Source organism: Trachurus japonicus, chromosome 13 (assembly GCF_045865225.1).
Source record: "Trachurus japonicus isolate A0001 chromosome 13, Traja_1.0".
Classification (NCBI taxonomy): Eukaryota; Metazoa; Chordata; class Actinopteri; order Carangiformes; family Carangidae; genus Trachurus; species Trachurus japonicus.
The window spans coordinates 22,029,778-22,057,584 of NC_140919.1; the positions used below are offsets into that span (position 1 = coordinate 22,029,778).

At 41.3% G+C, this 27,807-nt stretch overlaps 1 protein-coding gene across 18 annotated transcripts; it reads left to right on the forward strand.

Moving 5' to 3' along the window:
* The first annotated feature begins 45 nt into the window (after window positions 1–45).
* Window positions 46–27,805, forward strand: agfg1a (ArfGAP with FG repeats 1a). 18 transcript variants are annotated; one of them, XM_085795374.1, is made up of 15 exons: window positions 58–451; window positions 11,396–11,489; window positions 13,449–13,564; window positions 14,683–14,848; window positions 15,284–15,446; window positions 17,832–17,951; window positions 19,906–19,977; window positions 20,988–21,071; window positions 22,134–22,349; window positions 22,949–23,162; window positions 23,489–23,568; window positions 24,136–24,234; window positions 26,290–26,445; window positions 26,671–26,765; window positions 26,962–27,805. In XM_085795374.1, the coding sequence occupies exons 1-15, from the start codon at window positions 285–287 to the stop codon at window positions 27,019–27,021; spliced, it is 1,902 nt and encodes a 633-aa protein (XP_085651500.1). In that variant the 5' UTR covers window positions 58–284; the 3' UTR covers window positions 27,022–27,805. The 18 variants fall into 18 exon arrangements, with proteins under 18 accessions (XP_085651516.1, XP_085651506.1, XP_085651508.1 ...); XM_085795376.1 differs by having other exon boundaries at window positions 19,906–19,938; XM_085795375.1 differs by having other exon boundaries at window positions 17,835–17,951.
* Window positions 27,806–27,807: the final 2 nt, after the last annotated feature.

The window sequence follows — 27,807 nt, forward strand, 5'->3', positions numbered from 1 at the left end:
TGTATAACGGGATTTGAACGAAAGCGGAAGTAGGTGGCAGTGCAGCTCTCGTTCCGTTAGTGAACGTGATCCGACGCCTCAAACTCCTTGTTCGAGGAGGAGACGCGAGGCCGCCGTGACAACAGAGCGACCTGCCCATTCCCTCTCTGTCTTTAACACGGGTCGGCAACCGTTAAAAAGAAAAGCACAGTCCTTTGTTTTAGTTGTAGCTGACCCCCTTCTGTCTTCCCCGGTTTTATTTAATTAATCCTGCTGTGTACCCCCCCCTTCCTTTTTTTTTTACCATGGCGGCCAGCGCTAAACGAAAACAGGAGGAGAAACACCTGAAGATGCTGAGAGAAATGACGAGTTTGCCTCCCAACAGAAAGTGCTTTGACTGCGACCAGCGCGGCCCGACCTATGCCAACATGACTGTGGGCTCCTTCGTGTGCACCTCCTGCTCTGGCATCCTGTAAGTATCAAGTTACCCGGGTGACCTTAGCTTAGACATGGCGCACCACGATATAACGTTTTTAGTCCGCTCCCTCCGGCTACATACGGCAGCAGTTACACCCCGAGCCCGTTAGCCGACTAACGTTAGCGCTGCAGCTAGCGGTGGGTAACGGTAGGTATGAAGTAGTGTCAGTGTGAGTTTTGACATTGTCTTGCTGTGCTGTGGGGCGGGGTGCGTTCAAGTGCCAGGGCTCAGCACAGCAAGCTAGCAAACCAACCAGCCACACGGGATGCTAGGTAACTTCATCCTCTGCTGTTAGCTAGTGAACTTCTCTTGCTCGTATTTATTATTTTGTTTTAATTATAGTCAATTACAAATACAATACTGTTTTCTTTCTTTTCTTTTTTTTTATACTGCTATTGCGATCTGCTGTTTATTATCTGCAGTCCTATACATTTCTTTGCTGCTGTCTGCTGCTGCGACCCTGTAAATTTCCCCACTGTGGGACAAATGAAGGATGATCTTATCATATCTTCTCACTTTTTTGCTACACAATTGCTACTACCAGTTTGCAAGCACATCCTTGTAACCTGGCTAACTGATGTGGTTACTGGTATACCCCCCCCCCTCTCACACTCACACATTACTACATGTTTAAATTTCTATCCTGGACAATGTTACATTTTTACATCCCATTACTATTGTATTGTGTTACTTAATAGAATCAAACAAGGTAATCGGTTTCTAATTTATATTCATTACTCATTGTTCTTGGGTGGTGCTTTTTATATTTTTGAGGGCCACATAATTTCTGAGACGGAACCGATAATGATGGTATTCATGCTGCCTTTAGTCCAGCCATATCAAATTTTAAAGCATTAATCTAGTCAGCCTCTTAACAGATGCACACTGTGATGAGAAATACCTCAGCTCAGTTTTCTCTCTTTTCGTTGGCTGACTTAAACCCTTATGTATGAATTCACTCACGTCAGTAGTTTACACCCCTGCAACAGCATAAGTCCCTACCCACAGCATTGATATTTTTTCAGTGTAGCTGGTGTTTGACTGTAGATAGCATTTGCCTGACTTACAGCTTTGCTCTGCAGTTGTGTAACCAAGCATCTGTAGCTTGGGATTTGGGATTAGTGAAGCATTCCGTTTTTTTTTCTTATTCAGCTAAAGTATCCCACCTCAATATAGCTGTCAAATGTTGCATGGTAAAAAAAAAAAAAAATGTTGTTGAGTGATTTTTGAAATATTTTGAAAGAAATCTGATGTTGCTTAAAGGGATAGTTCAACATTTTGGCAAATTGGCCCATTGCCATAATCGCTATAGTCATAGCAGTAGGTTCGTTAACTTTATTTGTCAGTGTAAGCTATTTTTAGAACGGCAGAGCGGAGCGACAGGCTGCTCAGAGCTACGCTACGGAGGCTAATGGAATTTCTTGGTTTCCCTCATCAAACTCATCAAATACAAAATCCCAAAACTCCAAAACGCTGTCGTGGACAAGTTTTGACCTGCACAATCACCACGCTAAGAGATAATAATGGAACATTACGAAACTGAGCCGTTTTCGAGGTAAATACAGGGTAAATACAGAGTCTGCTTGCTGAAAAACTGTCCCTGAACGCAACGTGCATCAGCGGTTTTGCATGAATTTACCTCTAAAACGGCTCCGTCTCGTAACGTTCCGTTATTATCTCATAGCGTGGTGAATGTGCAGCTCACAACTTGTCCACGACAGCGTTTTTGAGTTGTTGGGTTGTGTATTTGATGAGTTTGATGAGGGAAACCAAGAAATTCCCTTAGCCTCCATAGTGTAGCTCTGAGCAGCCTGCCGCTCCGCTCCGCCGTTCTAAAAATAGCTTACACAGACAATTAAAGGTAACAAACCTACTGCTATGACTATAGCGATTATGGCAATGGGCCAATTTGCCAAAATGTTGAACTATCCCTTTAATATAATAATGACAGTAAATCGTATGATTTTCACATAGTCTTTTCACTTTATGTCCTGATACCTGGCAAACTGACTTTAATCTTACCGTTATCAACATTTGGCTCAATGGAACCAATCTACTAGTGTGCTCTCATATGGATGAATTAAAGGAAACGAAGAATGGTGGTTATTCTCCCAGATGAGTAGAGATTTATGGAGAATCAAAGCTAAGGGGCACTGAAGGTGTTGGCATTACTAGGTGTTTGTTACCCGTCTGTACATCAGTTGGCCCTTAGTGGTACCTAAAAGACACATGCCTTTTTTTTTCTAGATCAAGGTTACAGGCAGGCATGGCATCATGGGTATGATGCTGTCTTTTATAAAACAAAAATTTCTGATATCATCTTTGCTCACAAATAGTTTACTTTACACAAGCCTTTGCAAATGAAAATGAAAATGAAATGAAAAAGTAAATTGGCAGTAGCCTATTAGCAGGTAATTTAATAAACTGTTAATTTGTCCCTCCTGTTAGGCTTATTCACTGACAGCAGCCTGCACTGGTCTGCCTTAATGCTTTATGGAAATAACCCTGCCATTCTTCGTTTGAGGAACAATCGTTCTAATAATTTTGAAGGGGAAAGTATTTGTTTCCCTGTCAGTTCCCTACTGACCTTTTCCAGTTGTATTAGTCCACAGAAGAAGAGACGACTGCTTTGACACATTTAAAAAAAACTATCAGTCCTCCAGACTTTTTCCAAGATAGGCTACAGCCCGTGTTTGCCTAGGTTTGTGACCTTAATCTGTGAAAACTGTTTTAGCTGTCTCCACTTTGAAGGTTATTTACTGTAGCACTGAAAATAATGAGATTAATTGTGTGCTTGCTGATGGGCAGAACTTGCCCTCCATTTCACTTCACCAGTGGGTCTGCAGGGACTCCACTATGAATTTTCCATCTGCTCACCCCATTGTGTTAAAGTCTGTAATGTGAGTTAATTGAGTTCTTTTATAGCTTGATATCACAATTCCTCCCATTTTTTTTCTCCTGCCAGCATTCACACTCACTTAAACATGCTGAGTATGGGGTCTGGGTTAAAAAAAAATCCCAATAGAAGGATCGATGTCTGTCAGATGTACTGTATGCAGGAAACCTGGTGTGTTTGTAGGCTCAGGAAGTGGTATGGCCTCGCTGTGCAGCTACATCAGCAGCATGTGATTTTATGTGCAACAGGAACTGGCGGAGAAGTCACTGTCTGCCTCTCACTTTCCTTTCAAGTCTAGAGAGGCAAAGATGTTGAGCATGGTACAAAGTAGTGCACACAGACTGGGTGTATTATCTTTGCTACTGTCTTGATGCGTATTATTCTTTTGTAAAGAAAAAAGAATTGTTTGCTTTATATTCCTCTCCACAAGGAAAGCAAAACGACCCCCCAACCTAGACATGCATCACTGTACACAATCCTCAATTAACATGAAATATTGTGTTACTAGGTCAGTTTTTAAAAAAAGTTTTTAACATTTGAAAGCCAGGGATTTATCTGAGGCAGTCTCAGAAGTCATTTTTAATTTATGGAATTTGCAGGTTAGTAAAAGCAGTAACGGTGTTAAATTGTTTAGGAGCACTGGCGACCATCTACTTCACTTCGTTTGCCCCCATAGTTGTAGTGGTAGTTTAATGGGTGGAGTTGGAATCTGCTATGTAAACACATTCCTTGTGAAGGTGGAGGACTTCCCAGGAGGTACGGCACTCACAATGACTCTTTCTGGAGATTTGCTCATAGCAGGAAATAACCCCACTTGGCCTGTCTGTTCCTGAGTAAGCAGGGCTGCAGCCCAGAGCATCACAGGTGTGGAGGTGTCACTGACACCAAGCGTTCACGATAATATTAATAAATAGCAACTTAGCGGGCAGGATTTGAACTCTAGAACAGCTTGGTTAGCTTTTCTTGTCCACGACAACGTTTGACTTAACATAGGTGCACCATAAACGTGACAAATTGCTGTAATTTAATATAAATGCTGATTAGAAAGTGATATTAAAATTGACAAGAGGTATTGTCCTTTGATACTTAAAGCAGATATCAGTGGAATGTTTTTGTTAATACAAGTCCTAAATAGTCCTATTTTCCGTCAGCAATCACTTACATGAAGTATTTCAGCCTAAACACGAGTCTCTCCGTCACTCTGCTCTGCTGTAACCCGAGGAGAAAATTTTCCTTGTGGGATACAAGTGTTATCCAATGAGGGGAGAGAACGGCATGAAGGGCTGTGTGTGCAGCCAAGGGATGCGCGTGAATGTGGTGACGTAGCACGAGGACCAATTGATGCCTGACAAGGGCGGGGGCTGCTAACTCATGGTGCGTTCAAGGAAACTCGTACTTTGTGTTTTTCCTTCCTGTGAAGTCATACCAGTTCGATCTGGTACGAGTTCACGGGTCGGAAGTTACGAGTGGCCGTTATAGGGAACTTTCACAGACAACAGGACGGTAAAAACACGAGCTACGGGTTACCTGGAACGCTACCAAGTCGTAGTTGTGACTTGAAGCTGTAACTTACGGTTTCAAAAGCCTGCCTTGAACGCAGCATTAGCCGAAACGGCCGTGCCGCTGTTATCTGCTTTAACTGTTGTTTGGTAGGGATTTAGAGTAGCAAGTTGAAGGCTGGTGCAGAGCCTTGTATCTCTTTTGAGACTTAACATTGCCAGTTTCTCTCCCCTTCGGGGTGTAACAGTATGCAAATGAACTGACTTCCTGTGGCTTAGCTGGTCTGATGTACAGTAGCGACTAAGTCATAATTATTTTACTGCGCAATATGTGATACTGTGATGATGTCAGGGTTGGACACTATAGCCAGACTTCAGCAGTTCTTTGATTAAATTGTTAATCAGTGTGTTGCAGAAATTGTTCATGCATGCCAGACTGTGAAGAAGTAATTTTATCACTACATTTTACAAAATTGATAGCTACTGCTGTCATTTAATTCTCTCTATGAATATCCCCCCTGTCACTAACACTGTTTCAGTTGTAGGCCGACTGTGTCCAGAAGAAATATGAGGTGTTGGGAGTCTGCAGGGCCACAACATTGTGTTGTTGGGCTCTGTACCAGACTGGAATCCAGAACACAGTAGTTGCCCGACAGTTATAGTCACCACTAGATATAAAAGGACTTTTCAAAGTTTAGAGAGGCTTTGAATTAAAGAAGAGAGACAGACATGCATTTAATACAAAATAAAGTAAACTAACTAAAACAAAATAACCACTAGAAGAATTCTTTAATTGGATATCTGGATAACGCTGGTATCATATTTAGGCCTTTAGGGCTGTGGAACTTTCTTCTTGTGTTTGACCTAGTTTCATCTTCATGAGACTAGGATCTGATCACTCACCTACCTCAGGGCGCAGAGGAACACACACTGAAATACACAGAGACTCATTCTCACACATTCTGTATTCTGTTTTTGTTTTTTTTAGTTTTCTTTTACAGATGTTTTTATCAGTAGCCACTTGGCCTCTTGCTTTTGATAAACTGGACTCTGTTTTGTCTGAAAGCTGAGACATTTTTAGTAATCCAAATAGATGCCACTAATAATTTATATAAAATATTTTGAGTTATATCTGAACACTTATCTCCACATCAGCATCAGCCACGTTACCATCCCTTCTCATGAATGCCTGATGGGAACTTCATTACAGTACATATGAATGATGTCCACTTGGACTTGATGGTAAACTGATTAAGAAGGTTAAGTTCACTGTGACCTCACAAAATCTATTTGGTCATAACTTTATAATTCAAAAATCACTTATAATAATATATTCAAAACCTTGTAAGAGGCATATGCAGTATTACGGGTCTGCAGAAACATGAATGTGAACTGCAACTTGACTGGCTGGCTAAGGTAAACAACCATAAGACAGTATTCCAGTTTGACAAGTAATTACAGCTGTTGATTCATCGTCATCATCATTTTTCTGTCTTTTGGCATTAAACCAGGTTTTTCATTTCCATCGTAAGTTCTACTAATGTTTTACTTACAATACAGCAGTTATTTTTAGTCCTGTGGCATTTTTGGTCTTATCTCTCTTCTGATAGTAATCCCAGCATGACATGATTGCAGGCAAAATATGATAAATGGGTAACCCTCATAGTTCCCACGGACCTACTTGATATTAAGGAGAGGGCATATGGACACTTTTCAATTAACACACAGTCTTTGTATATGAGTTGATATAGCTACTTAGATGATACAATCTGTGGACCAATTTCTGGCTCTTTTATCTCTTGTCAGAGCTCATTGTCATAAGTATAATTGTCACTGTCTAACACTTCATGGTACAGTCATCTGATTGGTGGGTGTGTAAAGAATGGGTGGAGATGAGAACAACTTCTGTTAGGGCTGACAGCAGTGAATAATTTAGCAGTCATGTCTAGTATTTCACTGCCTTTAGGATCTGACTCCTGCGTTTGTATAGCATTGTGTTTGTACTTGTGACACTGTGGATCTAATTTCCTAGAGCAGGGGTTCCCAAACTTTAACATGCCAAGGCCCCCCAACCAGCATTAGCTTCTGGCCGGGGACCCCCCAGCCCCCCAGCCGGGGGGGGGGGGGGGGTTATAATGTATTTTCTTACTTTCATTCACTTTTCAATAATTATTACTATATATTTGTTTAAAGGGACAACGAGGAGTTTCTAATCGGTTATAAAAAAGTCTCACGTTAATGTGGATGAATCTCCGCTACCCACACTTGTTAATGGGCCCATTTTCGATAAATATATCGTTCTGTCTCTATCGTTATTTTGTTATTATTAGTGGTGGCGGAGATGCTGGTCGAGCCGACCAGCGTTTCTTTACTTTCAGTTTCGCAACGAGTCATGAGAATAACGTAGCTGAATCGCCGTTTATGGTCAGAACTACGACTGTGTGTGTGTGTGTGTGTGTGTGTGTGTGTGTGTGTGTGTGTGTGTGTGTGTGTGTGTGTGTGTGTGGTGTGTGTGTGTGTGTGTGTGGTGTGTGTGTGTGTGTGTGTGTGTGTGTGTGTGTGTGTGTGTGTGTGTGTGTGTGTGTGTGTGTGTGTGTGTGTGTGTGTGTGTGTGTGTGTGTGTGTGTGTGTGTGTGTGTGTTTTGTGTGTGTGTGTGTGTGTGTGAGTGAGAGTGTGAGATCCTCCTACTGTTTTAAATCAATAACATATATTGTTCCGTATATAGACACAGTAAGCACAGACCAGCACCACAAACGCAGCATGATGATGGATATGCTGTCACTCACCAATAGCCTACTGTGGACTGCTGGATCTGTCGACCCGGACGGACTGTCGGAGCAGAGCAACTCACTCCCATTCAATAATCAGAACTTTTCCTCGGCGCGCACCGCGGTCTCCGGTCAGTTTCATTTCCGGTCCGTCTGAGCTGCGGTCAGTCCCTGCGGACGGCACCGCCTCGGCAGCTGTTCTCACGGATGAACGTTAACAGAGACGTCACACCGGTCTGAGGCTCAGTGTGGCGGTACTGGTGTCAGAGTCCAACTTCTCCAGCCGTAGTTTCACCGCACAGCACGGTCAAGCTCAGAGAATGACTGGAGCTTTGTATCGATCAGGTGATCACACTGTAAAAACATCTGATCCACCTGAGTGACGTCAATCATTTTAACTAATTAGTTAGTGTTAGTTGGATCATCTAAATCCAGCGTGAGCTAAGAAAAGTTTTTCCTCTGAGAGAGTTTTGTCCATTTGGCGCTAGCTAGCTGAGCAGAGCCATGGGCAGTCTATGGGGCAGAGCAGCTTGGTAACAGGCCAAATACACAAGATTATGGGGGTCGTGAATGATATTTTGACTGGCAGGCAGTCAGAAAGATGAGCATGGCAAATAACATTTTGAAATATATTATTATAAATTATATTTTATAACAATGATTAAAAAAAAATTTGATTAAAACATTTTTTTTTTCTTTTTTTTCTTATCTTTCCTCCCAGTTTCTGAGGCCCCCCTAGCGCCCCCTGGCGGCCCCCACTTTGAAAACCACTGTCCTAGAGAGCTGTCATGACAAACTTACAAAAAATGTAGAAGTTAGTAGTTCAGTGGGAAAATAATAGTATCTTGATAATCCTAGATTTAGTTCTGTGGTTTGCAGACAAGTTCACAGGAAATACAGTGAATTTATAGATCAAAGTTTTTTAACCTGTAATCCTTCCTGTTTGCCCAAAGAGCTCACCCACGGAAATGCATAACAGGTGCTTCAAGCAACAGGTTGTTTTCAGAACTGTGAAGGAACAGCTGCCTATTCTAACATCTTGGCAAAAAATAGTTTAGAAAAACCTTCAGAGAAAAGTTGGGGAAAAACACTAGATGTCTCTGTTCCAGATAAGAAAACTTTAAGGTATTTGGTGCCTGACTTCAACACGTTTCTGACATGCTCTAGCCTGCTCCTCTACCACACACCCTGGGAGAGTTAGGGCCAGGTGCTCAGATAAAGCAGTCAGATGTAGGGGTGGGTATTGCCAAGGACCTCACGATACGATAAGCATCACGATACTTGAGTCACGATACGATATGATATTGCGATATCCAAATTTTGCGATATTCTACATAGTTCAATGAAAAATGTAAAAGGCATTATGCATCTTAAAATCCGAGTTGTATGTACATCAGACGATAGTGATAATTCATGGGACAAACTGAGTCAAAACAATGTCATTCAAATTATCCATGCCATTTTATACAAGTGCAAGTTACAACATATTTGCATGTACAACACACTGTCTGAGGTAGCAGTACAGTGACACCTCGCAGAGCAGAGGTGCGGAAGTCGTACTGGATTTACATCTGAAACATGATTTATTATTTGAAAAAAAAAAATTTGAAAAAAATAATAATAATTTTGAAATGTTTTTTTGAAAAAAAAAACGCTATTTAAATATCTTAAATCGATATCGTATCGCGGTATAAAGTATCGCGATATATTGCCATATCAATATTTTTTCCCACCCCTAGTCAGATGCAGTTCTCTATTATTTTCTAGTTCTAGTTCTATATTATCTTGCAGCTGATTCAGGGCTCTGTTCAGTCTTAATTTTACTTGACCTCAGCTCAGCCTTTGATACGGTGGACCATGATATTTTAATAAACCGTCTGGAACATTTTATCGGCATCAGTGGTGTGGCGCTTGACTGGTTCAAGTCTTATTTATCAAACAGGTCCTTCTCTGTGACTCTTGGTGATGTCTGTTCCTCGCATGCTCCCCTGTTTTGTGGGGTCCCCCAGGGGTCAATTCTGGGGCCCTTGCTTTTTTCTATTTACATGCTTCCCCTGGGGAGAATCATTCAAAGGCACAACATAAACTTTCATTTATATGCGGATGACACCCAGTTATATGTTCCACTAAAACCTGGCTCTTCAGATGTTTCCCACATTCTCTCATGCCTAACAGACGTAAAGACATGGATGTCAAACAACTTTCTCCAGCTAAATGAATCAAAAACAGAAGTAATCCTTTTCACTCCATCCAGCTCTAGCACCTCCATTCCCGACAGTCTCCCCTCTACTCTCTGTATCCAGAATGAGGCTCGCAACCTTGGTGTCATTTTTGACTCACAGTTATCATTTGACTCACAAGTAACCAAGGTAGTACAATCCTGTTTCGGGCAGCTAAGACAGCTAACGAGGATCCGCTCCTTCCTCTGTCCCGCTGACCTGGAGAAAGTTGTCCATGCTTTTATATCGTCTAGACTTGACTACTGTAACGCTCTCTACGCTGGGATCAGTAAAGGAAACATCCGTAGACTGCAACTCATTCAGAATGCAGCTGCCAGGCTTTTAACAGGTAGTAAGAGAAGTGACCACATAACTCCAACCCTTGCCACTCTCCATTGGCTGCCCGTGAGTTTTAGAATTGATTTTAAGATTTTACTAATTGTTTTTAAAGCCCTGAATGGCCTGGCTCCTGTCTACATCCGTGATTTGCTTTTACCATACGAGCCTGACCGCTGCCTGAGATCCGCCGGTGCTGCCCTGCTTACGGTTCCAAGGTCCCGTCTTGTCACCAAAGGTGACCGGGCCTTTGCTGTCCATGCTCCACAGCTGTGGAACACCCTGCCCGGCGATCTCAGGCAGGCGAGCTCAGTGGCTTCTTTTAAATCTCTTCTTAAAACTCACTTTTATCGATTAGCCTTCTCTTAATTTTGTTTTAATTTTGTTTTACCATTATTGTATGATTACTTTGTTGTGGGTGGGTGATTTTATAATTTTATAAAGTTTTATTATGTTGTTGCCAGGAAGTTGTATTTGACCTGTTTTTATTTCTGTTGTTATTGTACAGCACCTTGTAACTTGTTTTTGAAAGGTGCTATATAAATAAAGTTTATTATTATTATTATTATTATTATTATTAAACAGCAATAATTTCCCTTTTTCCTCATTCTGATGACTCTGGTTGCGGCTTTCTTCCTACATGCCTAATGCGTATTGGCCACACAGTCAAAACAGGTGGCGATCTTGAAGCAAGGGCTACAATAATTTTCACTTGCTGCTTAGTCTGGGAAAAAACTATGCAGGCGAGCAGGCCTGGAGCTTAATATAAAAGCCTAATGATGGCTCTTTTCTACTATTACAGTTACTAGGCATTTTTAATTTGGGCCGTTGTGGCATGAGCTGTGACCTGCTCAGGAAAATGAGTACAGCTTGTGTGGGCTAATGGGTGTTACTCCATAATGGAAGTTTCTATATTAAGGGAGATCATTCTTTCACTGCACTGACAACCTCAGTTCAGTCAATAGCAAATACGAGAGAGTGTCATCCTCTTCTTTTCTTCTTTCTGGTCCCTATCTTTCTTGTCAAAATGTGTCACTGTCATTATTTGTCCCTGTCATCTCCCTCTGTAACACTGTCTTCCTCTCTCCAGTTACCCACACCAGCCAGTCAGTTTGTTGCTAATTAAACGGCCCTGTCCTGAGACGTGGTATCTGGAGAATGTCCAGATGAGTGTCTTCAAATTAAATTGACCCTTGTCTCTTTGCGTCTTCACCCACAGACGAGGACTGAATCCACCCCACAGAGTCAAGTCCATCTCCATGACAACCTTCACGCAACAGGAAATCGAGTTCCTACAGAAACATGGCAATGAGGTAAGCACGGTGATTATCTACCCTGTCACGGTTGTTAATTAAGTTTGAGGTTAACTTTCCCACTGCTTTGGCAGGTTTGCGTTACAGACTGTCCTTGTTATCTAAGCCGACATTGCACCATTTTTTCTTGCATTTGTTGTCCATCTATGTCTGTTAAAATGTTTCATTGACAATATGAAAAATGTGTAATGCGAGAATCAGCATGCCACAGCGTGCAAATATTTAGGTCTTTCACGAGGACGACTGTACTATTACTTCAAGACAAAAGAGCTTGAAATTTGATTGGAAGTTTTTTTTTAAATAATATTTGACAAAACATACCTTATTTCAATAAAAATATGAGGGCTAGAAAGACCCCTGAAACAGGATGGTCCATTTTTTCACACAGATTCTTTTTAAGTACCACAGTATATTACAAACATTACTGTTATAAATTTTAGCCTCAGTCTTGTCTGTTTGACTGCAGATTGTGGACTTCACTAAGTAACTACACTATACCAACAAAAATTCATGGAAGTACATTCATTTCAAAGTTGTATTTAATGGTATATATGGAGTGTTGCTTTTTATATTATCCATTCATTTATTTTGAGGAAACACTAATGCTTTGACCTTATAGCCCTCATCGACCTTGTACTTGGCAGCATCACATACCTGTTTTCACCAGGGAAACGCCAGTACTCCACCCCACAACACAGCTGTTGCTAGAAAGCAAATCAGCACTGGAAGACTGATGACTTGTATGGCATACTTTCATAAGGTGACCAGATAGGGATCATTATGTTGCGCTCTGGCTGTTGTTGGATGTGGAAATATGCAATTGTTTGTCAACATGTCAGTCATTGTAGACTAGGTGTCTGTTATAATAAAGATGTGCCATTGAAGGCTGTAATACACTTCAGTGACCCAGTTACGCTTATATGCAAAAATATCATGAATTATATTGCTACATACCGGTAAATAGTTTTGAACAATGCAACTTCTGTTTGTCATTCAAATCCAGCATCTCTCACCTATCTATCGTAACCACAAGCAGGTACATATTTGTACAGCACAGAAGGGCATCATCGCTCAAGAACCATTTCTGGTAAACGGAGTATGAAATAGAGCAATGTCACCTGGGAACCACAGCCTATTAAAAGCTGTAGCAAAGTGGCAGGGCAGGCAGACATGCAGGAGATTCAAGGTGGGAGCTGATGCATATATCCTTCAAGGCTGCTGTATAAATACCACTGCATTCAAGTTGCTTTTTGTCTTTCCTTGGAGAGCACTTGGCACAGAAAGAAATTCACATACATGTAGCAAGGTGTGCTTTACATTTTCAGCAGCCACAGTTACAAAATCTATCCAATGAGAGAGAGGGCGTGAGCTTGAATGCTATGTTTGTGATCATGTGCACTAAAGCCGGCTAAAGAGAAAGCAGCAGTAGCACCAGCAGCATATCAATCAAAAAAAGCTGTGTTGGCTCTTGCAGCACCATCATCCCATCTACTATGCAACACCCTATACTGTGTGTATACGCATAAAGCCTATAAATCTCTCTTTGCAGGATTAGGGAAATACTTCAGGAATGCCAGTGTCCAAAACCCAAAGCTATAGTGAGACTTGCACTGATTTTACAGAGTGGCTTTGGTCAATCTGAATTTCTAAACATGGGGTCAACTCATGCTAGACTCAAACATGGCTCCATCCTTCAGTCAAGCCATTGAGACAATGGCACCACATAGATGCTGTCTGTTGTGCATCTTTTATTTCTTTCTAGTCCTGATCAAATTTGCACATGATTACATTTTTTTTTTTTACAATCAGCCAATGTTTCTGCAAACTTAACTAATTGCTTTATCTTTGCATTTCCTATGGTTTAACACTTAAATGGCTGATGATTGAGTGCAAGTCCTGCACTAAACCTTGTGAGTTACACTGATGTACCAAAAAATGTTCTGTCACTGTGCATTCTAGGTATGTAAACAAATCTGGCTTGGCCTTTATGATGACAGAACCTCCTCAGTACCAGACTTCAGAGAACCACAGAAAGTCAAGGAATTCCTTCAAGAAAAATATGAGAAGAAGCGATGGTAAGTCCCTTTCACAAACATGCAGGGCAAAGGTATGAACAATCCTCTGACAATCCTCTGGTGTGTACTGTGTAGATGTGTAGCTTTTCTTTACGTTTGTTTTTTTCTCCTGGCTTGGAATGTCTCACAGGCAGCTCGTAACATTTAGCCCAAAGCAAACCTCCAGATACCCTTCTTTAAATGCAGAGAATGTAGGTCAGTACAGTGAAGCTGCTTTATGTGCAAGATTTAGTTATCCCATAAAGTTGTAGGTTTTATTGGTTTCAAATATGTATGAGATTTAACTTGTTTGTTACTGGTGCGTTGTGACTTGTGTACTATAGCTAATGAGAGCATTTACTTTTACAAAAATAAAACTAAGGGCAGACGTAACCAACAAGTGACTGCCTTACTAGATGCAAATTAGGGGTTAGTCATTAAAGGTAAAGTCAATATTGACTTAGCGTGACCGTTTGTTTTTGGAGGTATACGCCACAGAAAAAGTCATATCACGAGAGACTGTGTCGAAGCACAAGTGAGCACAGGTTTCCTTTTCTAAAAATATTTTATTTCGCTTATTTCACCCATTAATACAAATTAATGAACATTAGCAAAAACCGGTCACTTGAGAGGTCTTCCAAACAAAACCCTACTCAAAACACGTCAATAAGAAAACAAGATGTTAAATAAACGAACTGACATAACAAGAGGGGATATGTAATGGCTGATCACGCCATTGGAAGGAAAAGCGGAAAACAACATAGACAGTAACTGAAACTGTAATGATGTGGGGGAGTTTGTGAAACCATAAACAGATTCCATCTTTGGAATTTATATGTTGAATATAATAAGACTGGAAACATATTAGCATCAGACCTAACTAAGAAAATGTTCTTTTCCCACATATTGATGTAATTACTCAGTGGCTAACAGTTGCCCATTCAATTAATACACCTATTAGTTTAGGTAGTGGTGTTTTTGTTGTCTCTTTGTAACTCTGAAGTCTGACCAAGATGAGAGCAGTGAGCTGTGCATGTCTCAACATGCCCCCATTTGCAGGCATTTTTACTCACATAGCCGCTCTTCTGTAACAAACAACACACAGATTCTAATTTAACTCATGTGAATTGTTTTCCCAGGTATGTTCCTCCTGAGCAGGCCAAGGTAGTAGCATCTGTCCATGCTTCCATCTCTGGGTCTTCAAATAGCAGCACCAGCAGCACCCCGGAGGTTAGACCACTCAAATCCCTGCTGGGGGAGTCAGCCCCCGCCCTACACCTCAACAAGAACACCCCACCAAATCAGGTGAGATTTTAACTTGTTTGCACTCCCCTCTCCCCCAACCACACAGACAGCGGCACCAGAGACACTCTCTGTTTTTCTTGTATGGTATTGGTTTGTATTGTGCAACAGAGTTTAGTTTATTGCATTTGGTCTGCCTGAGAATACTGTATTTCTGTTCAACCCTTATTTTTGCATTCTGTCAAGTAGTGCACATCTTTAGTATGAGGATGTTTTTAAGAATCATTATTCTAAAGCAGGTGTGCTGTTTATCTGTCTGAATATCTTTTAAAGTCAGGGTAGCACCCCTATTTTGTCATTAATGCCTATACATGTACTATGTGCAGACACATTGTATACGTAAGACTGCCAGACATTCATCCTCCTTGTCTGGGGCACATAAACACAATCACATTCATGTGCATGCAGTTTTTCTAATCCCTCTTGTGTCTCCACCAGTCTCCAGTGGTGAGCCGTGGACAAACGCATCAGCAGCAGTTCCATGACAAGAAGTTTGACCTCCTCAGTGACTTGGGTGGAGACATCTTTGCTGCCCCACCTAACTTGAATGCAGGCTCCAGCTCCAGTTTTGCTAACTTTGCACATTTCAACAGCCACACAAGTAAGGAACTTGAATGGAAATGATTGCTTGAAAGTCTAACAAGAAGCTACACCACTACAACATGTCAGACAAAAAATAAAATAAACACAGGAGAGTGATCTAGTAGGTACCAGTCAGTGAGGCAATGCTGAAAAGATGAGCAATACCTCTCATCTCTAATTTTAGATGTTTATTTGTGAAATTGCCTTAATGGTCTGGTGGAAAAATGTGATCTCCATCTGCAATGCATGTACACATGTCTACCTCTTTTCAACAACTGTCTGTCCAGTGGAGTTAATGTTAGAGCACTCTCTGTCTAATTTATACAGGCTGCCTCTGTTTTTCCTCATCCCTTTCACAAACACACATTTTGTGCTCTCATTGGCCCTCATTTATCAAACTTGCGCAGGATCTGGTGTAGATTCTGGTGTAAATATCAGTGTACGCCAAGTGTCACGTGTGATTTACTAAAAGTGTGTACGCTGCTGATTTCGGCGTAGAACCGGCGTGGTGGTGATAAATCCGGCGGCTGAAAACAAGCGTCATTTAAATGTCACGCCCCGATATATTCCTGCTTTAGAGGCGTCGCCCTGCCCCTTTTACGACATGGAGACACGGAAGACGGCCAAGAAGACGGACTTTACTGACATTACCGCATTGAACAGGGAGAGGGCGGCAACATTAAATATCTGGACATTGATAGATTTTGTGATTGATAAGCGTCATCCCGGTGGATGGAGGCTGCAGACGCACGTGTCACCGACCACGTCAGGAAAACCAGCGATCTCATGAAATGCTCCTGCAGTTTACTAAACACAAGTGACTGAGGAGAAATCATTGGCATATTACTGCTGCGAACGCGACTTTATGACCATCGGTACCGCTGGCATGGTTCGGCTGATGGAGGGATGTGAAACACCGGCCCGATCTCCCGCTGACAGGTCCCGGTGACGGGAAAAAAAAAAACACACTCCGCCGCGGAGATCAGCTGCACCTGGACGGTAGCGGAGCCCCCCCCACCGGGGCTCCGGTGTCCGGCAGAGAGAGAGACTGAGGAGCCGTCCGGTCATGCTCTGGTGCAGGAGATGTTGGAAGTTTGTGTGTGTGATCTACAATAACAGGTCTGTCTGTCATTGACTGTTTCTGTTTACACAGCTGATTAACGAGCATCTGTCACGTCGTGGTTTTTAATTGCTCAAAATAAAAGTCGAGTTAAATTTTCAACACGGACTTGGTTGTAGCGTTTCTCTTTTTTGGCTACTTTTTTATCTTTTTATCAATATAAACAACAACAACATGTGGTCCACATCGCTGCGTTATTAGACTATGGTTTAATAATCATTCTGACACAGCAGCACTCGTTCCTGCATGTTCTAGGCTGGTTCCAAATGTGCGTACACCTGGTCAGAGCTGGCGTGAGATTTGTGCGTACCGTACGCTCACGCTCAGATTAATAAATGCCGATCCTTGCGGTGAATTTGGTGTACACCCATTTTGTTGGTGTACGCAAGTTTCATAAATGAGGGCCATTGTCTCTCTCACACTCCCGCACTCTCATAGATCATTATGGATAATATTATTTAACTTCTCTATGTATAACTTGTCTTTCCTGTTTCTTCCAACAGTTACTTTTAGATTCAGGCACATCATGAGATAAACATTTAACTTACATTTTTGTGAGAGGTGGTTTATTCTTCTTTTTCAGCTCTTGGTGGTGGTAACTCAAATAACTCTTTAGCAGAGGCTCAGTTGCTGCTGTTTTTACCTACAGTTTAATATTAGCATATTGGCATATTTAGAACAGCAAACAGACACCTGTTGGTCATAGGTGTCTACTTACATCATCCAGCTATTTAAAGTGAATCTTCACTGGCCATGATCTAACGATTAGTATCAGAGGTGCTATGGACAGACACATCTCCATGGTTACTAATGTCTACTACATAGGGCTATTAGTGTTTGCTTCCTATGGCGAATAATGTCCTCTCATCAAAGAGCCATCAAGACTGGCCCCTAATGCAGTAACTAAAGTGGCAACCACACAGCTCCACGTAGCAAACATGAGCACAGATGTGAGCCTCTGAGTTGAATGTTTTGTTTATTCATAAGCAAGGTTATTTATTCTCATACTGTATGTGCTCCTAGATAGTATCTCGGCGCAGAGGGTAAATGTCAGGCTGTCCTGCCTGCCTTTAAAGCTGCTATGCATGTTATTGTCATGTTACACCACTCTATGATTATCTCTCATATTTAGCACATAATCCATTGTATTTGTTCTGTAGTCTGTCATCCATGCCTTTGGCTGTCATATGTATAAATCCATTCTATTATTATCTCATCCATTGTTATCCTCTCATTGTGTCTTTTTGTTCATCTGTCTGAACCTCTTCCTGACACCACCTCCAGCAGCACAGAATGCCAACGCAAATGCAGACTTTGCAAATTTTGATGCGTTCGGGAGTACTTCTGGGTCGACAGGTGGTTTCCCCTCTGCACCCCAAGTCCCATTCCAACCCTCAAACACAGGTAGAGCAAGTTATCCTCGCTGGACAAACAACACACATCCAAAACCATTCTGATGAAAACATCAGCTTGTATACTTTTAAGTACACAGACAGTGAGAATGTACACAGAAGTCAAAGACAGACAACCTATTCAAATGCACCACACTGTAAGCCATGTCCTCTGCCAAGTCATCAGCTTTTTGTTTGTTTTAACTGTCATAACTCATATCCTTTGCTTCCTAAAACCTTCCATATGTGCAGCGTCCCTTCATCCAGTGTTCAATTTTAAAGGTCTCTGCACCCAGTGTACAGCCAGCAAATTTATCAGAATCTGCAATTTTGGAAGATTAAATGCGCATTTTGGTTTTCTGTAGTTCAGCTAATTGCTGTTGACTGAACTCCTGTGTAACCGAGGAACACATAAGATAATGTTTAGCTTGTATGTGCCTCGGGCATAGAGGTTAGGAAATAATCTTCAGAGAATTTGCATGCCACACAGAACAAACACTTTAGAAGCATTGACTTAGTGCCACTTGCAGCTATATATACAGTGTGTGTATGTGTGTATATATATATATAGAGAAAGGGATGGTTATACATCACAGCAGTATACACTCAGTCCAGCTTAGGTTGTTTTTAGTGGCAAGTAATTAATAATATCAAATATGAACTGATTTGTGTTTTTAAGAAGTAAAAATGACCAGGTAAGTAAAGATCACTGTCTAGGCAGGCAGTTTTGATATTGTACTGTAGTATAGTATAGTATAGACAGTACAACAGGTTTGTTAGTGCTGTAGTACCGTAGTCACACTGGCCCTCATTTATGAAACTTGCGTACACCAAAAAAATGGGTGTACACCAAATTCACCGCAAGGATCGGCTCCGCTACCTGTCCAGGTCCAGCTGATCTCCGCGGCGGAGTGTTTTTTTTTTTTTTCCCCGTCACCGGGACCTGTCAGCGGGAGGTCGGGCCAGTGTTTCACATCCCTCCATCAGCCGAACCATGCCAGCGGTGCTGATGGTTATAAAGTTGCGTTCGCAGCAGTAATATGCCTATGATTTCTCCTCAGTCACTTGTGTTTAGTAAACTGCAGGAGCATTTCATGAGATCGCTGGGTTTCCTGACGTGGTCGGTGACACGTGCGTCTGCAGCCTCCATCCACCGGGATGACGCTTATCAATCACAAAACCTATCAATCTATCAATGTCCAGATATTTAATGTTGCCGCCCTCTCCCAGTCCAACGCGGTAACGTCAGTAAAGCCCGTCTTCTTGGCCGTCTTCCGTGTCTCCCTGTCGTAAAAGGGGCAGGGCGACGCCTCTAAAGCAGGAATATATCGGGGCGTGACATTTAAATGACGCTCGTTTTCAGCCGCCGGATTTATCACCACTACGCCGGTTCTACGCCGAAATCAGCAGCGTACACACTTTTAGTAAATCACACGTGACACTTGGCGTACACTGATATTTACACCAGAATCTACACCAGATCCTGCGCAAGTTTGATAAATGAGGGCCATTCTGTATAAACTATTAGGAGGTTGATATCGGTATAAATGCAGGCTGTGTGTTTTCATTTGATATATTTATTGTAATCTAGAAAAAAGCAGTTGGGGCCTAGTTTCAGGAAAATGTTGTGCGCTACAGTGCCATCTGCTGGATGTCCATATTGGTAATGATCTTAATGCGGAGCTGCACAGTGATCTCTAGCATGCCTACTGCCTGATGATAAAGCTCCCCTCGCTCTTGTGGCTTTGTAAGATAATCCCTTTCTCACAGACACTGACTGACTGTGCTATCTGGCCTCAGCTGTCCATTCTGTCTTATGTGTTTTTCATCCGTTGCTTCAGCAGTTTATTCATGCATTTTATTTGTTTATTTTTTGGTTGACATCTTGCTTTGTTTCTTCACCCTGTCTTACTCTGCTCATTGCCCCATTTCTCCATCCCTCCCTCCTTTTTGATTTTGGCTGCCAGCGTTCACTGTGCTCTCATCCAGCCGTAGTATGGGTGAGTTTGCCACTGCTCTGCCTCTCCAGGGAGCACACAGTAAGTTTCTCTCTCTGGACTTGCCCTCCTAACAGCGTTCACCCTTTCCACCGCCTCCTAATGTGCAGTCTCTCTGATCCTCCTGCCTCTCTGGATGTTACATGTGTCTCAGCATGTGGCTCATTTTGTCTGACACTTTGAATGACAGTTAACAGTCTCACTGTTTAAAAGTGGTAACGTAATAAGCTTTGTTGGTTGCTGCCATTATTGAGAATGTCTGTGTTGAACCAACCAAATTGAAGGACAGTAGCATAATCTGGTGTAAAATTAAAAAAAAAAAAAAAGGAAAATCAAGGTACAATCACAGAATCACTGTACTGGTTCTACATACCCTTTCCCTTAAGCAATAATTAGGAAAGTCCAGAAAACTATGCTCTTAAGATTTAACTTGAAAGGTGAAATTTAAAAACAGTAAACATGGAATAAAAATAGTCTTGATTTCTCAGATGCTTACTTACTGCTCTTTAAGTTCTTCCTTAATAAAAAGGTACAGTGTTTACCTGTATCACACATTACTTCACAGCATCTGTGTTCTTAAAAATATATGTAAACTATTATTAGTAATTTAAACCTTTAACCTTCTTCTTGTTTTTCCCTGAGCTAAAGTCAATGTATCCCAAATTTCATGAAATGCAGTGAAACACAGATCAAGATTAAACTGGTGGTTCAGTGTCATTACTAAAACTCTTCTCTCCCCTTTTACCGTCATAGGGACTGTGCTGTGTTGTTTTACCTCAGTATCCATTGTACTTTTAAGCTCTATAAAGTGTTATCATAATTAATGTTATGATATATCAAACTTTTTATTGCATTACAAACATATGAGTTCACCCAATCTTAAAGAAAATCATGGACTTTGGTCTGAGATTTTTATCATAATAGATGCTCTGAAATAGATGTTTATTTTATATTATTTATCGATAAATGATAGTTAATGTTAACCAACAAGATTAAAATGTATCTATGATGGATGAGTGTCTATAACCCATTTAAAAAATACAAATACACAGGGGTTAAAGTGGATCGGAACATGGAGCGAGACAGACGAGCACACAGGCAGGAAAGAAGCCCCTCCCAGCAGATCATCACGCAAGGTGATGGTCTTTTTAACTTCATTATTGCAGAAGAAACAACGGCCCACTTATGTAGGATCACATAAAAGCTTCTACATTATAAATTCGTAAGGTTATTGTATAGTTCAGCTCTAATTAAAAAGAGCAAATGTGCAGAGTGGAAAAATTGTGTAAACAGTCAGACAGCTGAGTCAGAGTCTGGCCAGGCCTTTCTCAGACCTGAGCATAGCTGACAGCTTGTCTATTGTTTTTTATTCAGAAACAACTTGTTGACAGGCTGTTGGATTATTCTAGTGTGCAGTCTGTTAACATAGAGAGGGGATACCTGCTCAGATGGTACTGATGTCCCAAGATTTGACTGACCTATAGTATTAATACTGACCAGTCAAAATTCTAATTATTGGTTAAGTGCTTAGTCATGAGCAACCTTACTCTGAAACAGAAGTTAGAGTTCATCTGCAAGCATTTCTTGAGATGTTAAATGGGGGGAAATGTCTGAATTAGTATGGTTGCCAAACATAAACATACCATGTACAACAGATATATAAGTTTCTTACCATATATACATACAATTCTCAGTAGTTTATCAATAGATGTTGTTTCTAGTATGTTGTAATGTTTTGTCTTTTCTGTGTACTCTGTACTAATGTTTTGAAACTTGTTTTCTCAGTAACAAGCTTGGTTTTGCTTAAAAGTGACACTCATTTCAGTTTTGCCTGGTGGTTTTGTCAGACTAACAATCTTTCACATGATCCACAGTGTGGTTCTGAACTCCTGTGTAACTGAGGAACTCAACAAGGGTGCTGTTCTGTACACCATGAATCTTTTAACACAAAGAAATTTGAATTTCATACGCTCCCCAGGTCTATAGGCTAATGGGGGGCCCACCTAGTGCAGCGCTGCAGACTTGTATTAGTGTTGCTATCTCTCCTATAGATAAGAAGTCCCATCCCTAGCCTGAATCCGCCCCAACTTCACCTTCCATGCAGCTTCTTCTCTCCCTGTCCACCATGTTAATATTGTCAGTCAAATCCAACAATCAAGGTCCCCCTTATGACTTTTGAATCTCTCTCTCTTATACAGGTAGCGCCTCAGGGGGACTAGCAAATGCCAATTTTGCAAATTTTGACAACTTCCCCAAATCGTGTAGTGCTGACTTTGGATCCTTCAGTTCCTCCTCCCAGAGTAACTCCACAGGAGCTGGCAGAGATGCTGTACAGAGTACTAGCGTCGCTGCTGATAGATACGCAGCCCTGGCTGACCTGGATAACATGTTTAGCTCTGCGAATACAGAGCCAGGTAAACTTCTCCTGCCTAGCCTGTTTCATAGATCTCAATTGTAGGAATAGAGGTAATCGGATGCATTTCAAATCCCAAATGAGTCTTCCTCTCAGTGCAGGGACAATCGTAGTGGCTCTCAAACAGGACTAATTTACATTATCTAAACGTCTAATCCTGTATCACTAAGTTTTTGGCTTCACCAAGGCTTGGTTGTATTTTGTCGATCAGATGGCCTCACCAGTTTGTTTCTTTCAAAATTCTCCTGAACTCAGTGTTATGGAACCATCCTGTGAAAAAACAATAGGCCATTGCACATGGTGGAAATACCTCCCCGCTTTAAAAAAGTTTTCATTTTTTGGTTTCATTGGAGAGTTTCAATGTCACATGGTCAGAAATCTGGCACTCGAACATCTGTGCTGGTATTAGTATATTTGTTTCATGATACAATCTGTGTTTCTGTGCTAGAAAACTCAAATTTCCTAATGATTGAACATTTATTCCCCATTATTTTTAATAGGTTGAAAATGGCAGCTATCTCCGGCAGCTAATTTGAATCCTCCTCCTCCATTGGTCGAATGGACTTAACCTGGCTGTGTTCTTCTTTGCTTTTATTGCAGGAGGTGGTATTCCTGGGGGGCTGAGCCCAGCTGCTGCAGCTGCTGCTGCTGCTGCTGCTGCTGCTGCTGCAGCAGGAGGAGTGGGTGGTCTGCCTCAGAAGCAGCCAGCTCTGACAGGGGGGGACCGTTATGCTGCTTTAGCTGAGCTTGATACTGTCTTCAGTCCCTCAGTCCCTGCCACTAGTGTTTACAACACCACCAGTACATCACAAGGGTGAGTTAGTAGCTCATACACACAATAGCCTAATGATTATTTTATTTATTTAAGGTTTAAGTTCACCGTAGTAAAAATCTTTATGGCCAAATTATTCATCTGATTGTTTAAACATAGTGGGCCGTAGCTGAAGGATAAGAGCCAATGTAGCACATTGCAGTTTGAATACAGGCACAGCTAACCCACAATTTAGCAAAGTTACTTTTATCCAAAGCAACATGACTTGCATGGCAAACAGTGACCTCTGTCATAAAGCATTATGCAGTGGTCCTTGAATATTGCTGGGTTCCCCAATGAGTCTATGTGTTGATTGTGTTTCCCTGCAGGGGCATGTTTGGCTCGGAGGCTGGGGTGTCAACAGCACAAGCACAGCAGGCGATGCCTGGCATGGCTCAAGGTTTCGGAGGTGAGTGAACCCACAGGCTGTTTTTTTCCTTTCTGACGGTTTCCTCTCATCATTGAAATCAGTTATGATATAGAAACTCCAGTTAGATACAGCTATTTGGATTTTGCAATTTACAATCTTGGTGCTTTTGTGCAACCTTTAAAGACCTTCATGGTTGAGATGTGATGAGCAGAGAGTGTTTGGATCATCAATTTGTTGCAAGTCTCATGCTTTGAAAAATCATCGTGGCACGTCAGACATGGATTACTTTTTCTCAGGGGTTGTTTCTTTTTAGGCAACCTGCCTCAAAGGTCATTTTGGATGGATATATTCTAAATTTAGAGATGTTTTATTTTATCATCTTAGTCCTTAGAATTCAATGTAAAGCCTAATTTGTCAAAATGGTTTAAGCCATAACCAGTTTGGTTGAGGGACATAAATGATGAAAAGGTCATCAACAGGAGTTAATTAGTGCTCCAAAGATTTAAAGTGGGTGTAGGGGTGTATTTCAGAAGTTTAGACCATGAAGTTCATAGCGCTGCTTCAGACTCTACACACGTATGTTGACTTGATATCTCTCTCCAACAGCTCAGTCAACTAATCCGTTCGTAGCTGCCCCAGCAGCAGCTCCCACCAACCCATTCCAGAGCAATGGCAGAGCAGCAAATGCCGCAGCAGCAGCAGCAGGTTTGTTTGTGTGTGAATGGCAGTGCGCCATCCATTCAAAATTGGTGCTCGAGTGCAGATCAAAATCATTTATTTATTTAAAAAATGTAGGCCTGTTGTATTATCTTTGAATGAATGTATTATAACCTTGCACACTGCCATAGCAATGAAAATGCCTGAGAGCAGACGAGACATTTATTATACAAAAGTTCTGAATACCATCTTGTTCACAGTTAAAATTGGTAGTAGGACCAGTGTTACCACAGACTGCTGTGTACAAGAGGAATGTAGAAACTAAGATTCAGTTGTGTGTTTGATTACTCCTGCCATGCTGGACAGGCTTGATGAGGGTTCTTCAGGGACAGGGTTATCCTCCCTCCTTTGGTAGGTTCTCTTGTGTGCTCACTGCTCTGTTTCCCCTTTGCTGTCCTGCCATCACTCTGGCAGCACCTCCTTTTGTCCTGTTGCAAATGGATCAGGGAAATGTTGGGAGAGTGTGACAAAAATGAACTCAATCAACATTTCATCATAGGGGAGAATGAATCAGACTCTATGTCTAATGCAGTATGATGACATTATAGGTCTGCACTGCAGAGCAAAGCAGTCTTGTTAGACTAATCATTTGGTACATTAGAAGAACAATGAGTAAGGAATCAAAAGAGCTGCAGTTTAAGAGAAGTATAGGTGGATATTTATTCATCTTTACTTGTGAGTGGTGTCTTTGTTTTTCTGAAATGTCATTTATTATGATTAGTTGTATTACTGAGTGTGGATTAGTCATTTTACCCCACACTCAACAACAATGGCTTCCTCAACATTTTCTCATTAGTCTGGTCTGCCTTTTATAAAAACATTACATTTTTAAACAAACTTTGCATTATAATCTACATGAAAAATCATGCAATTATTATTTAGATTGAGTCTTAAAAAATTGCTGTCAGTCCAAGGCCCCAGTAAAATAATCTTCCACATTCAGTGTCCAGAGCAGTTAACCTGTTTGCTTTTGCTCATATATTCAATTCACATTAGCTCCAGTCATTGACTTTGATCAGTGGACATTGAATGTAGCATTTGTAGCAGATAATTACATTGTTCAATTAACAGCTGACTGCACTTCCCACAGTTTAATGTGACTTGTTGCACAGTGGGAAAGTTTTGCTCCTGTGTGCTCAGCAGAGGTCAGGCACTGGTGCTATACTTGCTCCAAGTGTTGTAGCCTCATGCCTGATTCTTGTTCAGACAATGCGTCCTTTTCACTAAGGCTTGTCTGTAGACGTATTTGCAACTTGCATGTGTTTTAACAGTATAAATCCATGCACTGTAAGAATCTAAAAAAAACCACGCTGTTAATTATAGAATCACATGTACAGCTGTTCACCTGCTAAACTAATGAGGACCAAGCCTACTGCATGGCATAAGTGATGAATTTTCAGTCCCTAATTGGTGTTTGTTTTTGTTATTGATTTCTTGGTGACTTGTCTGTAATGTTGTTTATCTCTTATTCCCTGAAGTTCACTACAGTACTACAGGATACTACCTTCTAACAAACTACTCATATGAAAGGGATAGAAAGGATTTTCTCACAGAGTTGTCTGACGTAGTCACATGTAGTCAATACATTACCTCCAGTAGAGCCTGAGCAGCATGGTATATTGCCATGTACGGTGGCACCAAAAGAAGTTTCAGACACTGTTAAAACACCCACCATGGCAATCCAATATTTAATTGCACATACTGAGCTTAGCAACACCCAACTTTGCCTGTCTGCCAGTGCGCCCAGTCTGGGCACCTAAAAGCGTGTGCACTGATCACAATCTACTGCAGGTAATGAACCGACTACCTCATACAATCCCACATCAAAAAAATCTGAACTATCCCTTTAAAAGCTGTCTCCTGTTTAAATTATTTTGTGCTTTTCTGCTGATGTGTGCCCGCTCTTGTATAATCTAACATTTTAAATCCAAGTGTGTGCATGCTATAGAGTTAAATTCATAATTTCTAAATTCTAAACAAGCGAAATGTAGTGTTTATGTTGTTGTATGGGCTTCTTTAACCAGTTGCTGTTTTGTTGTGTAGCTGCATCATTTGGCACGGGCTCCATGAGTATGCCGTCTGGATTTGGGAATGCTTCAGCCTACAACCTCCCCACCAGCTTCAGTGGAACCTTCCAGCAACCCTTCCCTGGCCAGGCTCCCTTCCCTCAGCCTCCTGCGTATCCCCAGCAACCCAATGGTATGTATATGCCTTTTTTTTTAGAAGATGACCTGGTTAAGGCCTAATATTAATAATCACACTTTATATACAGTACATACATTATCTGGGATTCTTACTAGATACAATTGTGATGCTTCTGCACCTAAATGGTTTTGAAATATGTCACTCTGGATTTAGGCTGTTCTGTTCTGGTGTGATATGAGGTTAGAAGTCCTACCTAATAAAGAAGTACATGTCTTTCAGGCGGAGGATATCCAGCCTATGGTCAGGCTAAGCCTGTTGTGACTCCTTTCGGGCAGCCCATGCCTGGATCCATGGTCTCCAGCAACCCATTCCTGGTTAGTGATAAGGCTATATCTCATGATTTCCTGTAAAAGAAATCAGCTTTACATTAAGAAATAAAGGGGCTGTAGTTTCATGAGCCAAGATTGTTTGATAGAGATGAAATATCAGATTTTTTGATCCTACTGGATTTATTCTGAATCTCCTTTATACCAACTCTTCTGACTGTGTCTCCCCTTTTTCCTTCTTCAGGGTGCGGGTCCATCTGCACAGTATCCAGCTGGAGGCTCTTCCACGAATCCCTTCTTATAGCGATCCATTCAATCAGCTGTACTACAGGGTCAACAACTGGCGCGCTTGCACCTATTGCACTGTTTTGTTTCACAAGTAGCTTTAAAAACACAATGTTTGTAAGGATTTGTATTTTTTATCGCAGTTTGTCACTAATGGAACAATATGACAGACAGTCATGCTGACACTGTCTATGGCTACAAAACAAAGTGATGGTGTGTGCAGAGGGAGAGGTGGATCCCCTTCTCTATTTAACCTGTGAACTGGCCAGACCTCTACTGAGCCACAATGTATAATCAAACTGGCTGAAAACTTAAGTTATTGCATTCAGTATATTCCATTCATTATGCTGCAATTCTGTACATACTATTTTTCTTTTAGGAAATTAGCTCTTTGTGCATATCAGTATTTGTATCTAACACACAAGATTTGTTAAGACAGAGCTGTTGTTTGGAAAAGCTAATGGGTACTGCCAGTTACCGTCTTTGTAAAGAACCAAACTGTTTATTTGTGCAGGACCCTTTTAAGGTAAAACTGTTCTCACTAAAGATAAAAAAAAAAGAATGCATATTCTGTTGTCAAGATGTGGAAGAAAAATTGTGAATGCTGCATCAGGGATGGGTAGGGGACTCATTTCTCTGCCATCCCCTGCCCTGCTGCTCCTGAACTACAGTGAACCACATCCGTATGTGGGTTAACTAGAACGATGAACTGAAAACCACTTGCATTGGGTATTAGAGAATTTTAAGTTAATATGTAAATATATACAGTATATATATTAAAATGAATTTTAAGTAAGAAGAAATG

What these genes read in the sequence shown, in the direction of transcription:
- agfg1a (XM_085795374.1), top strand. Translation starts at nt 285, where the DNA reads ATGGCGGCCAGCGCTAAACGAAAACAGGAGGAGAAACACCTGAAGATG. An exon ending in TGCCGCAGCAGCAGCAGCAG is followed by an intron (nt 24,235 to 26,289) that starts GTTTGTTTGTGT and finishes TTTGTTGTGTAG; the next exon opens with CTGCATCATTTGGCACGGGC. An exon ending in TCTCCAGCAACCCATTCCTG is followed by an intron (nt 26,766 to 26,961) that starts GTTAGTGATAAG and finishes TTCCTTCTTCAG; the next exon opens with GGTGCGGGTCCATCTGCACA.